This window comes from Osmerus eperlanus, chromosome 14 (assembly GCF_963692335.1).
Source record: "Osmerus eperlanus chromosome 14, fOsmEpe2.1, whole genome shotgun sequence".
Taxonomy (NCBI): Eukaryota; Metazoa; Chordata; class Actinopteri; order Osmeriformes; family Osmeridae; genus Osmerus; species Osmerus eperlanus.
The window spans coordinates 5,277,564-5,290,721 of NC_085031.1; the positions used below are offsets into that span (position 1 = coordinate 5,277,564).

Consider the following 13,158-nt stretch of genomic DNA (forward strand, 5'->3'; position numbering starts at 1 on the left):
TATTATATTTTGATTATATTTTTATGTGTAAATGATTACAAATTTCATTATAAATATATATTTTTATTACATGAACACATAAATACCAATACACCTCATCTAGTGAAATAATAGGGTTAGGCTAAGTTTCAAGTTAGAGCATGGTGTAATGTTTTCTCATGTTTTCTAGGTTTTCTAGGTTTTCTAGGTTTAGTACAATCTTTTGATTTTTTAGATACAAATGTGTTCCAACAGTTGAAGAATTGATGAGATATCTCTCTGTCTGTCACCATCTTCAATTGATCTCCCTTGACGCCATTGCATTCTGGAGCCTGTAAAAAAGTATATCTTAAATAACAGTCTAGATAAATTATCACAACAAAATTGGAGCTTTTGCTGAACCTATATATATATTTGACTTCTGAAGCATACCATACGTATTCATGTCAAGTCATGCTTGCATTAGATAATTCATCAAAAGGCATGCAAAATACAGACAACGGCTGCTATGCCACATACTTGTGTCTATGGACAAAAAATAATGGACAGGTAAATAAAGAGGAAACTAAAGACATTGTTTCTCACCTCGGTTGATCGCTTCAGTTTACACTGGATTTCCTCCAGCTCGGCCAAGTATCCATCCTTGTTACTGCGGTTGCACTGAGCCCAGTTGAGGATGCAGTTAGACTTCTCTAAGATCACATTCTTGACAAAAGAAATGTACACAAGAGTTAGAGTCAGTGAGTTTGAAATACACAACTGCAAAGGAAAGTGTGGGGATAATCAGAGAAAACATACTGGCTCAGGATCTACGTAGTGAAGAGACTTCTTCAGTTCCTGTGGGAAAACCAGATCACAACCAACTGAGTCTAAATGCAAATGTGGTGCATAATTGCTGAATAACTGAAAATCTACAGAATTGTCAATATATGGGGGCTCAACTTACATCCAATTTGTACTCCACGCCAATGACATTAAATATATCATCCTTTATTTTCGACAAACAGCATTTCTTTCGAGGGAGAGCCGCGGGAGAGCCGCTCCAGCCAAGGTGCCAGGACACAGCCAGGGAAAAGTAGGCTGTGAAACAAAAGTTAATAACAAGTCAAAATGATGGTTCACATACCCAACAGTGACATGTAACATCTCTGCACAAGATTAGGCCTGTAGTTAATCTGGCAAGATCGGTCAATAATTTACCAATTAAATATGTCTTGGGTGTCATTGTCCGAATGTGAGAACTTTTGCAGTGACCATTGAATCTTACTGGCCTTTTATACCTATCATCAACCCTCACCCCAAGCATCATCTAATAGTCACCACTAAATCACCTTCCAGAAAACTCAAGTTCACATGAAAGATAATCTCTGACTCATGCAAACATACACAATATGAATCATGTGTATATATAAAAAAAGTTCACTTTCAACCTGTACTCTTTACATCATCATTAAAGATCAATCTTTAAGCACAGTTCCTACACGTTTCATTCAGTCACACTGATATATAGAAGGGAGTTTAATATGAGTACCAGATATCAGATCTCTGGTTTAAAATGTCTGAAGTGCTCTATGGCTTGAAGTAAAAGTTACTAAGAAAAATGAATAAGACCAAAAAGACAGTAATTCAGTGACCAACACATAAAGGTCATTATTAGAACCAGTGTTTTCACTTTGACAAGTGCACGTTCTCCTCTCTGCATCTTTGAAGTCATTAAAGCAATTTGCAGTTAATCATTATCAATACAAATCTAAATTGAGACCCTTTGAAATTGAGTAATTTGAAAAGTTACACAAAGAGGTGAAGGAAATATAAGCCATAGATTTATTTCAATTTTATTTCAATTTTCAAGCAATGAACAAATGATCTTCATACATTTTCCTACACCGTACTTTACAAGAGGCAATTCTCATCACGTAAAATCCCTGACTTCAATCAACCAGATGCAAAACCTTTGTCTTGATCTTTTTGTTCCACGCACTGGTATATGTACCGTTTATGCAATGTGCAATATACATTGTGGGTGTTATAACAGGCCGATGAATCAGACAGATATCTACATACAAACCTTATTTAACTATAAAGCAAATAATTTATTTCACTTTAACTGTACATTTTGTACATACATCTCTGAATAAATTGGCACAACCTATTCTCTGCTAGTGCCAATTCAAGTCCAGCAGAAACACATTTCCATTTTGCAGTTTGACAAATATGAACTTTCCTAACGATGACAAAAAAACACAAGACAAGCATGTTGCCATGATTTACAGAGAACACAAGTTTGGGGTTTGTTTTACAACATCAAACTTTGGATACAAATGTTTTTCTGTTCAGCTCAACTACACACAACCCAGAGAGCTTAGAATTGAACTCTTGAATGACTCTTGTATGACTGCTCACAAAGTAAGGACTTATGATAATTGTTACTGAGGTCATGCAATAAATTACATATCAAGTGCTTGGTGACAGTGACAATTGTTAATAAAAACTAAAAGAAACAACTCATCTTTTGGTAATTGCATTGTCTGTTGTGGTTGTCATCATCATTATCATCATCATCATCATCATCATCATCATCATCATCATCATCCACCTCGTATGGAATGAGCATGACCCAACTTGAGTGGAAAAGTAGGTTTTAAACAGGGGGTGTTCTAGTCAAAAGACTTGGAGATCCAGTGGCTGTCCATCGCCTCCTCTTTCTCTCCCCCACTCACACGTTCTGCAATAAGGTGGAGTAGATCACCTTGGTGATCTGCAGCACGGCAGCGTGCAGAGAGTACTGCACCACGATGGACCCGAAGCCTTTGTAGAAGCCCAGGGCCCCCTCCTCACGGCGGATCGCGTTGACGCAGTCTCTCATGCCCTCATACTGCGTGTTGATGGGCAGGACCTCGAAGCCCAGGTCTGTGTTGTCGATGATGGTGCGCGTTCCCTGGATGTGCAACCTGTGGAGCACCGTCTCCAGGGGGAAGAGGAGGACGTCGGCGCAGAGGCTGGCCGCAAAGCTGGCCATGAGTTCGGGAAAGTAGGCGTCCAGCATGCTCTGCACAGTTTCCGAGCCGTCAGGCGGCTGCTTGGTGGGACTACGCCGGCGCAGGAGGAAGAGGACCAGCTTCTGGACGGAGGAGCTGATTATGTAGTGGAGGACTCCGTGTAGGACAGTGGGGAAAATGAGCGCCCAGAGGGGCAGGAGGCGCTTGCTGTGGGGGATGCCCATGCCCATCACACGACCCACGCCCTCCTTCACACAGTCCAGAATGCCTGGGTTGTCCCGGATTATCTCACTCTGCCAACACCCAACAGGGGACAACAAGGTTAGGGTATATTCAAATTGTACAAATGTGGAAGAATAACTATTCACCTTGAGTTAAGTTAAAATTCATATAATTGTAAATTATATTAATGAGCACATGGATGATGTATTTAGGTCACGTTTAACATTCTTCGGATTTAACTGAAGCAAACATAAGTTAACTTAACGTGCAGCCAATTGTCCGTTTATAAAAGGAAGACAAACAGAACAATTTTCGATACAATTATGTGTATGAAGTGGTTACTAGAGACACTTTTGTGTACTGACCTGAACTGTTTCAATGAGACTTGCAGAGTAGAACGGCATGGCAACTACATAGGTCAATCTGTGGAAAAGAAAGACAAAACGTATAGGATTTAAGCGCCCAAACAAATGAGAGACCCACATCCAAATGAAAATTGCCTGCGTCTACAGTATGGGATGTAAATTCCCTTCAACATGGTCACAACAAACCTTTTTGAAGCTTCAGTTAGCCAATAACCAAATGATGAATACCCAATTTTATCACGCAATTAATTTCCTTTGATCTGGTTGGACAATCTTCATTTACTATTGAAGTCTAGGACAAGGCTAAATCTTTGTCAGGGAAACTACTTGGAAATTGTGTTACTGCATTCAATACCTACCCTTTGAGGACCAAATGCCCAACAACTTGTTTTGGGTTCCATTTGTGAGACAATTCCCTGAGAACAGAATATAAAAGCACTTTATTTATTATAACAAATAGGGTCATTGACTTATTTTCTATCCAGACTTTCAGATCCGTAAATACTTTTTGTTTATTCACATGTATTATTAACTGTAGTTTAAGGAAATCCTCATCCTAAAACTAAAACTAGTATCTCCTTCTTGTCAGAGATGATTCTCCTTCTTGATTCTGTTGTATGTTTTTTGAAAATGTTGTTGAAATGATGGAAATCCTCGTATATAGCAAATGCTGATGATGACTGATAAACTTCTTGTTTCAAAATACAATGCTTTGTTTGTTCAGCACAGCAACTGTTTGCCAGTGTCAAGCAGATGTATTAAACTGCATCCAATTAACAAACTCAACTCAATATCAAAACATTAGAAGCTATATTACCATCAGATGAGGCTTTTCACCCACTTAACACAGACAACCTCAGAAACTAAGATTTTGGGGGGGAGAATAATGCAGGAATCATGGTTGTGACTCGCTCAGGACTTTGTTTGACTGAATCCTGAAACACAGCTGAGTCCTTGATTGGGATGAGGTTGCTCGTACCGTGGTAAAGGAGTACATTCACTTATAATCCCTTCTGTGCCTAGAGTGACGCCCTGGACCACAAAGGTGCTTCCCATCCCTTTCCACAAAGCCTTAGGACCCTGTGGTTAAAAAAACAACAACAAATTGAATCAATATGCTCCACTCTAACCGCAATACTCTGAAATATTAAGAAATAGGCTACTTTATTCTTAACCGTTATCAGCTTGTAAGAAGATTTTGGAAATGTCGGTTAGTGTTTATAGAGGAGTGTGGCGCAGACCTGGGTCTTGGTGACATTGTACATCACACTCATGGCGGTCAGTGGAGACAGATGATAGCACCGGGCGTGGTAGTTAACCTGGGAGGACCAAACAGGGAGGACCAAATCAGTAATTGAATCACAGGGACTCTCACCACATTAGTGCACAGGCTGTCTGCTTCACAGCACGTAGCCCCCAATCAAACTCACGAGGTATGACATTTAGTCTTTTCACGTCGCAGTTCCTTTAGTGTACTTGTCGGGGCGCGTGTTAAACTCAAGGCCCGAGGCGAGAGCTTGAAAGGCCTACGATTGCCTCCGAATAAAAGTCTATGCCACCCATATATGTAATTTTTATCACACACACACACAGACATATATATATATACACACATATATCTGGCCGTTGTGTGATTTAAATTTCCCAGTGTGGCCCTTTTAGTGAAATTGACTTTGACACTCCTGGGGTATCCTTACCTGGCACTGCCGACGAAACACAATGCAGGGGTGAGCCAGCACATTTTCTGTAAAGAGACTGTGGAGAGGAGGGGGCAGGGTATTAGGGTTAAATCATGATCATGTTGACAATAATAATAATAATTATGAAAAGTGTGCTTGAAGGTTGTTACCTGGCCAGTCCAATCCCAAACCCTGCAAATCTGTTCAATTGCTCTGTAAAAGAAGCATACAGGTCAACAAAATCAAACCCATACACCGGTTGACCTAAAACACCCCAATGTGTCACTGCACAGAACTCCTGACAATTTCTGAATAATGTAAATAACTGCTCATCACAGAGTGTGGGTGAGAACACTTGGCCTTTCCATCCTTTCATGTTGTTTACAACCCGAGAGGCCAGTCCAACCTTCATACTGTAGTGACGAAAATGAAACAGATAATTCCCTAGAAGTCACTTCAACCACTTAAGATAGCTACGGGGAAAACAATATAAGCGTGGTCAGAAAATGTGTGGGCATATGTATTTGGTTGATGTCATTTGAGATTACCCAAAAGCTACGAACTATCTTTAAAGATAGCCTCTTCAAAGTAGTCTGTGGGAATGCCCATTTAACGTGCGATTTATTTCCGTAACAGTAGCGTGAGACTGAGCAATGGTAAGGAGGGCCTAAATTTAAGTTCTTAGCTTGGCAGTTAGCGCTACATCACTTGGCTTGAACTTTTCAGAAACCCGAGACCTCTTCCTATATTGAATCACAGATCTATCTGACATAAAGATGTCCCCTACCGGCTGGAGGGGCCGACGGCTGAGTATCTTCAGCACCTCCTCCAGGTCCCGCAGGGGCCGTCTCCGACTGTGGCGTGCGGTCACCGAAATGCAAGTTTCGACTACCTGGGATATCTGGAGGCGTTGTTACCCACTGCTGGAGGTCAACACTAGATGAATTGTTAAATGACCTTCCAGTGTAGCCCCCGCTGTAGGCAGGATCCTCCCTTCCTCTGTAACCTAAGCCATCGAAGCTGTCCGGTCGCCGAGATGTCATGTTGTCAGAAAAGCTGGGTGGACGTGACAGCTCCTTGAAATCCCTATCCCAATGAGCCTTACAGTGTCTTTGACTGAAAAGTCAAGGAAAACATTGAAAATGATTAACAACCACTATAGCTATAATACCAAATCACTGTCAAGCTAGCTAGCAACCGATCCAGTTAGGTTTCGTTGATAGCAAGCAAAACAACGCGAATGAACTATCAAACCAACCGGAAACTGTCCTATGTACTTCCGCGTCTATAAAGCATTATGGGATATGAAGTATTTACCGTGAACTTATTTGACCTTGCTGAGCGTCCATGGAAACAGTGAAAACAAATTACAAAGGAGTGATGGAGAGGAAACAAAAACTCCACACAACGACAGTAACTTTTGTAATTTAGCTGCAATTGATTTGCAAGATGCCAATAAGCAGCGTCCCAGTTGTTCGTCGATTAGCCATAATATCCCAAACACATAAAGCGGATTTACAGAAGAGACTTCTTTCAGAAAGAGAAAAAATCCGGACAACAAAACATTTTACGACTGTCAGGTACAGCTAGTTCTATTGTAACGGGAAGGGGAAACTTGAAACTTCAGTAGTCTATCAACAATGGTGTGATATTAATTTATGATCTTTCATCTCATGGTCTACAGTTTGGTCGTTTTCTACTGTACTGTACTTCACAGAAACCCGTTTGAAATTACCGAGCAGTTTATCACAAAATACAATCTTTCCTATGGCTCTGATGAGCAGGAGAAGTATGTCGAGCAGGCCAAACAACTTCTGATCCGCAGCCAGGTGGGATCATGTATTTTTCATTTATCAAGAATAATGTGAACTTTTTTCAAACTTACTGAAAACAAGTTAGCGCATCCTGTCCGCTAGATGGCAACAACCTGTACAACGTGGAACTCCACATGACGTTCATAGCCTAACTACAATCAAGCGAAGAGTGCACATTCATGAAATAACAGTAAAAATGCGCGCAATAGCATGCTCAATCTCTTGTAAACTTCTGGAATGTTTTCAGGGTTAATTAAATGTCACTTTTTAATGTTTCTATGGAAATTATCTAATCTTTTTTTCTACAGCGCAGAGCAGGACTGAAATGTATGGGAGAGGAAGAATATGTGGAGCTTCCCTTGGCATGGACAGAGCTCCTCTTGCTTGGTGTGTGCCTTGGGAAAATTCAAAATGGTGGGCATGATAAAAAAAAAGTTGTTTTTGGTTGTGAGTTTCTGAATGAGTACACCATGTCATGTGATGGAATGGCAATCAAATTCCAGATGGGAAACAATAAAAACTCAAAGGTTGACAAGGGATATAAGCCACTCCTTTTCTCCTGTTAGATTCTTTGGATTCGTTGCTGATGTCCCTCGATCATGCCCCAGTACAAGCACAACACATCCCTTCTCTTTTCTACCTGGCCGAGTCTGTTCTATACTGGGTCTGTTCAGACACCGCCCAGAAGCCCAGCATCTACACCTGTGAGGTGAAGATGCTCAAGGTACAGTAGCCAGGTGAAGGGTGTATTTAGTGACAGGGGAAAACACAATGTGGGAATCCATGTTCATGTTAATTCCATACAAACTGGGAGATCTGTGTCCAATGTGTTTGATTTTGTTCTCTCAGAGGTATTAAAAGGGGTCCGTTTTGTGATCCTGCTACATTGTCGACTGCTATTGATTGGTTGTGGAAGAACGTGTTTTTTTCTTCTCCTTCAGTTAGGCTATCTGGTCTTCTTAAGGCTATTTCTCTTCCACATCTCTGGAAACCTAACACAATATCAAAGGAGCAAATCCCACCTTCACAGTTTTTTAAAAGGTAGGGAAGGAAAATGAAATGAATCACATATTGCTTTTATCATGGCGTTAATACATACAAAAGGCTGTTTGGTATTTGAACTTGTTCGGACATGGTGTGAGATTGCTAAAGGATATAAATTCCTGTTTGCCCTGCAGCTCTCTCTCAGTGCCAGCCCAGCTATGAACCATACCCAAACATCTTGTTTTACGTGGACTTCATGTTGCATACAGGCGAGATCATCTGTGCAATTGGACAAACTGAAAATGATGCAGGACTGGTATGCTTTTTTATAACTGTAGGTACATTTTGCATTAAACTTCATCGAATATTTGGATCAGGTCTGTTGGCTCTGGCTATGCACTGTCTGTGCTCATGTGAAGCTCACAGGTGGGGACACAAGAATCATTCAGTGTGTTAGACAACGTCACCAAATAGAACAAGGAACTCAACAATACGAGCTTCTCTGGATATAGCTCATATCGCTGTAAAGCATCTATTAATAGCATGTATGCTAAACGCCTGCACATCCTGTCTCCCAGTCTGCTTTATTAGGGGATATAATCAGGCTCATCAAGGATACTGAACTTTGAATGTTATATTATGTACAGCCATGGCCAAAAGTATTGGCAGTGACACGTTTTGTGTTTTGCAAAGTTTGCTGTCTCAGTTGTTGTAGATTCTTTTTCTCAGATGTTTCTATGGTATACTAAAAAACAATGATAAGCATTTCAGAAGTTCTAAAGGCTTTTATTGGCAAAAATATTCAATATATGCAAAGAGTCCCTCCTTTTACGGCAATCAGTCTGCTCTTATAATCCAGTCAGAATGATTGAGTGATTTCATCTGACTAGTACTCGTTCACACTTTCCCATGTGCTGATAATATGATTAGTGAAATGAAGTTAGTTGTTTTTTGTGATCAAGTTAATTTGTTTTGGCCAGTAAAGCCTTTATTTCAAATGTATCTGATCACTCTGTACAAAATTCTAGAAACAATGGGAATCAACACCACAACAAATGAAGCAGCAAACTTTGAGAAACACAACATGTTTGTCACTGCCAATACTGCAGTTATATAATTTAAACATTTCTGTTGTGTGGAGCAACATAGGAAGGTAGCAATAGCACATTCACACAGAGTGCTCGTCACACAAGTACCTAGGGGGACGGTTCTTTGTGTGTCTGTGTGCGGTGGAGTGACGAGGGGTGTTTGTAGGAACCGAAGACACATTTCCGCAGCTTGATGTAACATATGGACGACAAAGCGATTCTGTTGTGAATGTGAACAGGCTCGCCCAGGCTCCCAGGAGTACACCGTGAACCAGGTGCTCTGGCATTGTCTGCTCAGCTGGTACTGTGTGCAGAACAATGTCAGCCAGCTCTCCCAGGTGACCCGTCACCTCGTCCAGCTCACAGACAAGCTCCACAGTGACAACTGGTCCGTTTGACTGCTGAGACAAATCTGTGTTGTACCTCTCTTTACCACGGCCAACTTCCCATTAGTACATCAACATGTTTTCGTAAACATTATCCAACCCTTTGTCATTTATTCAAACGAGTGAAACTAATACCATTCCGAATGCCTGTGAATGGAATACATTCGGTGACACTTTTGACACTGTGAAATATCGATGTTGTTATTTGGATCCTGCAGGGTGGACTGTGCCCTGGGGCTGATGGTGCTGGGCGAAGCAGCCAAATCCAGCAAGTATTGTCTCCAGATTCTGATGAGGCTCTACTTCAAATCACAACCAGACGTGGCACAGCAATCCGCTTCACCGGTATGTTAGTACGGGTGCATTAGTCACAGCCTACACGTTTACACATTCCCTCTCTCCTCGCGCTCTACCTCTTCTCTTCACCCTCGGCCTCTCCGTCGCACTTTCCCTCGCTCACATTCTCTCTTTCCATTTGTTTGGTTTCCTCTACAACCGTGTCACCTTGTTTGTTCAGGAGGGCAGGTCACCGAGCCCCCAGGGGAACTGGCCCTGGCAGTTGAAACACATATACACCACTGTGCTAGCAGACATCTGCCTGCACAGCACCAATGCCGAGGTACAGAAAACAGCTCTGACGGGAGATCCCTCTCCTCGTCCCGGATGCTGCGGCACAGATGGGCTGCTAGCCGTCCTGATCAGCGGTAAGTGCTCCATACGACCACAAGTCCCTCTGTACAGATGGGGAGATTAACAACCCAGAACCTGCCCTTTGAAAGATTCGGTCAAATGCAGAAAGCCAGTGATGAAGAGAAAGACGCTGTACTGCATGTTTATGTGAGGTTTCTGCTCAAGTATCAGTTAATGTGGCTGTGGGTGGAATAAATGTTTTATTCATCTCCCCTTGCGTGGAAGACATTGGATTAGTCATTATAATACACTGCCAAGACCCATTATAGTTTAATTATCAAGCACATCCCAATCAAACAGCTTTGTTGTAGCCCTTACACTCATAGCCAAGTTGTCTCAATGCCTTCCTCCGGTCTCCAGTTAGTCACGCTGCCCTGTCATCATGTGTGGGTTGATCCTGTAGCTGGCATAGACGACTGGCGTCTGCGCTACAGTGCCGTCCAGGCCCTGGCATGCATATGGCGAGGACTTAGCCGGGCACCGCTCCAGGAGGGGCTGAGGAACTCAGCGTGGGTCGCCTTGCAGGGGCAGCTCACCCGGGAAACGGACCCACGGGTGCGGGACGCACCAAGGGTCCTAGAGGTATTGGGGCCGGGGGTCAAGCAGAACTAGCTGGTTTGTTCATGATCTGACACGTTCAAAACTTACTTGGGGTTGGCGCAAAGGCCAGACAGTTATATATCACGTGATTGAGCTTAGTAGATGGATTCAAACACATAGGGTTACCAAGAAAGCACTCACTCCCCCATCAAATGTAAAAGCCTTCAAGCGTTTTAAACAAGCTCTATAGAGTGAGCTTATATGGGGCTGTGAATGCAATCCTCTAGCTCCCAATAAGACCAATAGGAGGGCCCAGCAGTGCTGCTACAGTGCATTCAGTGAAATGTTTCTCACTGATGGAGTAGAAACTGCAATTCTATAGCCTACCTTTTTTTCATGGTGGTAACATTTGATGCGGACCAGAGCTGTATAGAGTAATTAGAATTTAAGGATAGTGCCCAAGGTCTCTCTAGAGTGAATGGTGTAGCTGCAATAGCTATTCATAATCACCGACCAAAAGCAATTAACGAGTCCAATCAAAGCTCTGCATGTTTATCACGGTAGACTCATTTGTAAGCAAGACGTTGCCGAGCAACCTCTCGCCCTTACTAATCAAAGTGAGTGATAGCAGGTATTAAAATGAGTAGACTAGCTCCCATCCAGCTTTCCCGATCTCATCTCTACGTGAATTCGATTGATGCACTCATCTACCCACAGTGCCATATGAACAAATGTTCCCAATTTTGGGACTATTCCCCTGGTTGCGCCTCACCAGGCTGTCTCAATCATCCCAGATAAAGCACTTGAGAGGATCAAGTTTACAGTTTGACCCTGGCCTGAATATTCATGGCTATAGAGACAGTACGGAGCACACTCAACTGTATGATGTCTGTGTCCCAGTTTTCTATCTTATCATGCTACCTACAGTATCTCTGTGACTGGTTTTCAGGCTGAGATGAATCTCCCAGAGAACGTCTTCCTGAGTGAGGGGGGAAGAGCTCAGGCCGCGCCCCCTGCTGGGGTGGGCTCTGGGGTCTATGGTCACATGATCTCCTGGAGGCTGGCCTGCGCCCTCTCCCATGCCTGCCTGACCCCATCCGCTTTACAGCTCCAGCCTTGCCCCAGGCCCCAAAGTAAACCTGCCCCCTTCACCTCCACCAGGCACAGACAGGAGGCTTCCTCTCAGCCCGCAACCCCAAAACCAACAGCCCCCCCTGGGGTGACCCACCAGACCTATACCTCCACATCCAGGGAGAGTCGACAAGACTCCAGGTACAAAGCCCTGGGCTTGTATTCCCAAATGTCCTTTTTTTGTGCTTATACATTTGTTTTCGATGTCTGTCTTTCTATTCCAGCTATTACAATACATTTTCTAGGGTTGTACCTTGCTCTGGGTCTGATCTCATAACCCTAATGCAGATGCACACCTCCCTCATGTTGTTACGTCCGTCACAGACGGAGGAAGAGATTGTGATCTGTTGCTATTGTCCTTTCAGCTGGTTTGAGGTCTAATAGAGATTGGACGATTCAAATGTCAGTGTAAATGTGTTGCAGACAAAGTAAGAAACAGATCGACTTCAACATGCGGACTAGTGATGATCTGATGAAGGTTGTCGAGGACCAGGTGATGTGACAAGCAGTATCATGAATTGCATGTTTGGTATTTGTTGGGAGTCAAAATGTAAGTGTACGTAAACTGATATAGAGAAGTATGTAATTACTTCTCGCTCGTGTAATGTATTATGGTCTGCTCATATACAGCTCTGGAAAAGATTGAGAGACCACTGCACGTTTTTCTTTCATTTTTCTTTTTTTGTTGAGAAGGACAATTTTGAGTGAGGAACAGGAGGGTAACATTGAAGAGGCCACTGCAAATGTTACCCTTCGGTTCCTCACTCAGAATTGTCCTTCAGGCTTTTATTTTTAATGAAATAAAAAGGTGCAGTGGTCTCTCAATTTTTTCCAGAGCTGTATATTTATTTTTAAATACATCCCTGTTGTCACATGTAGGAGCTGTGTGACCCTGTATGGTATCTTCTCGTATCTTTCCTCAGTGGCAAAAAGAACTTCATATGAAAATGGCAGAGGAGGAGGAGCTTGAAAAGGAAGAAGAGGAGAAAAAACGAGAGGAAGAGAAGGAGAGGTTCAAAGAGATGATGAGAAGACGGATGGAGAAGGTGAAAAAGGAAACCAGACCATATGAGCTGCCTGGGGTTTACCAGTCAGAAATGTAACCAGAGCAGTCGTACCTGACACAAGCTGTGACGTGATTCAGCAAAGTACTCTACTGTATTAAAATACAGCTATCTATCCTCTACCAGCCAAACTGGTGTTTGTATATAATTTATATAAAACATTTGTAGATTGTAGTAGCAGCACAACTTAACTGTATTCTACAGTTGTTTTACATTT

At 42.5% G+C, this 13,158-nt stretch overlaps 2 protein-coding genes across 2 annotated transcripts; one reads left to right on the top strand and one right to left on the bottom strand.

Annotated features, from left to right (window-relative positions):
- Positions 1–1,798: 1,798 nt before the first annotated feature.
- Positions 1,799–6,518, bottom strand: slc25a46 (solute carrier family 25 member 46). The gene is made up of 8 exons (XM_062478989.1): positions 6,032–6,518; positions 5,415–5,457; positions 5,263–5,320; positions 4,807–4,884; positions 4,545–4,645; positions 3,925–3,981; positions 3,566–3,623; positions 1,799–3,271 (listed from the first exon to the last, which is right to left on the bottom strand). Exons 1-8 carry the CDS (start codon positions 6,285–6,287, stop codon positions 2,696–2,698), a joined length of 1,227 nt encoding a protein of 408 aa, XP_062334973.1. The 5' UTR covers positions 6,288–6,518; the 3' UTR covers positions 1,799–2,695.
- Positions 6,519–6,573: 55 nt separating this feature from the next.
- Positions 6,574–13,115, top strand: tmem232 (transmembrane protein 232). The gene is made up of 13 exons (XM_062478977.1): positions 6,574–6,824; positions 6,962–7,073; positions 7,367–7,472; positions 7,625–7,782; positions 8,000–8,099; positions 8,237–8,358; positions 9,370–9,518; positions 9,735–9,861; positions 10,034–10,220; positions 10,610–10,788; positions 11,696–12,018; positions 12,301–12,370; positions 12,801–13,115. The coding sequence occupies exons 1-13, from the start codon at positions 6,694–6,696 to the stop codon at positions 12,978–12,980; spliced, it is 1,944 nt and encodes a 647-aa protein (XP_062334961.1). The 5' UTR covers positions 6,574–6,693; the 3' UTR covers positions 12,981–13,115.
- Positions 13,116–13,158: the final 43 nt, after the last annotated feature.

What these genes read in the sequence shown, in the direction of transcription:
- tmem232 (XM_062478977.1), top strand. Translation starts at nt 6,694, where the DNA reads ATGCCAATAAGCAGCGTCCCAGTTGTTCGTCGATTAGCCATAATATCC. An exon ending in GTGAGGTGAAGATGCTCAAG is followed by an intron (nt 7,783 to 7,999) that starts GTACAGTAGCCA and finishes CTTCTCCTTCAG; the next exon opens with TTAGGCTATCTGGTCTTCTT. An exon ending in CACAGCAATCCGCTTCACCG is followed by an intron (nt 9,862 to 10,033) that starts GTATGTTAGTAC and finishes TTGTTTGTTCAG; the next exon opens with GAGGGCAGGTCACCGAGCCC.
- slc25a46 (XM_062478989.1), bottom strand. Translation starts at nt 6,287, where the DNA reads ATGACATCTCGGCGACCGGACAGCTTCGATGGCTTAGGTTACAGAGGA. An exon ending in GCCGTCGGCCCCTCCAGCCG is followed by an intron (nt 5,458 to 6,031) that starts GTAGGGGACATC and finishes CTTCTTTTACAG; the next exon opens with AGCAATTGAACAGATTTGCA. An exon ending in GTCTCATTGAAACAGTTCAG is followed by an intron (nt 3,272 to 3,565) that starts GTCAGTACACAA and finishes GGGTGTTGGCAG; the next exon opens with AGTGAGATAATCCGGGACAA.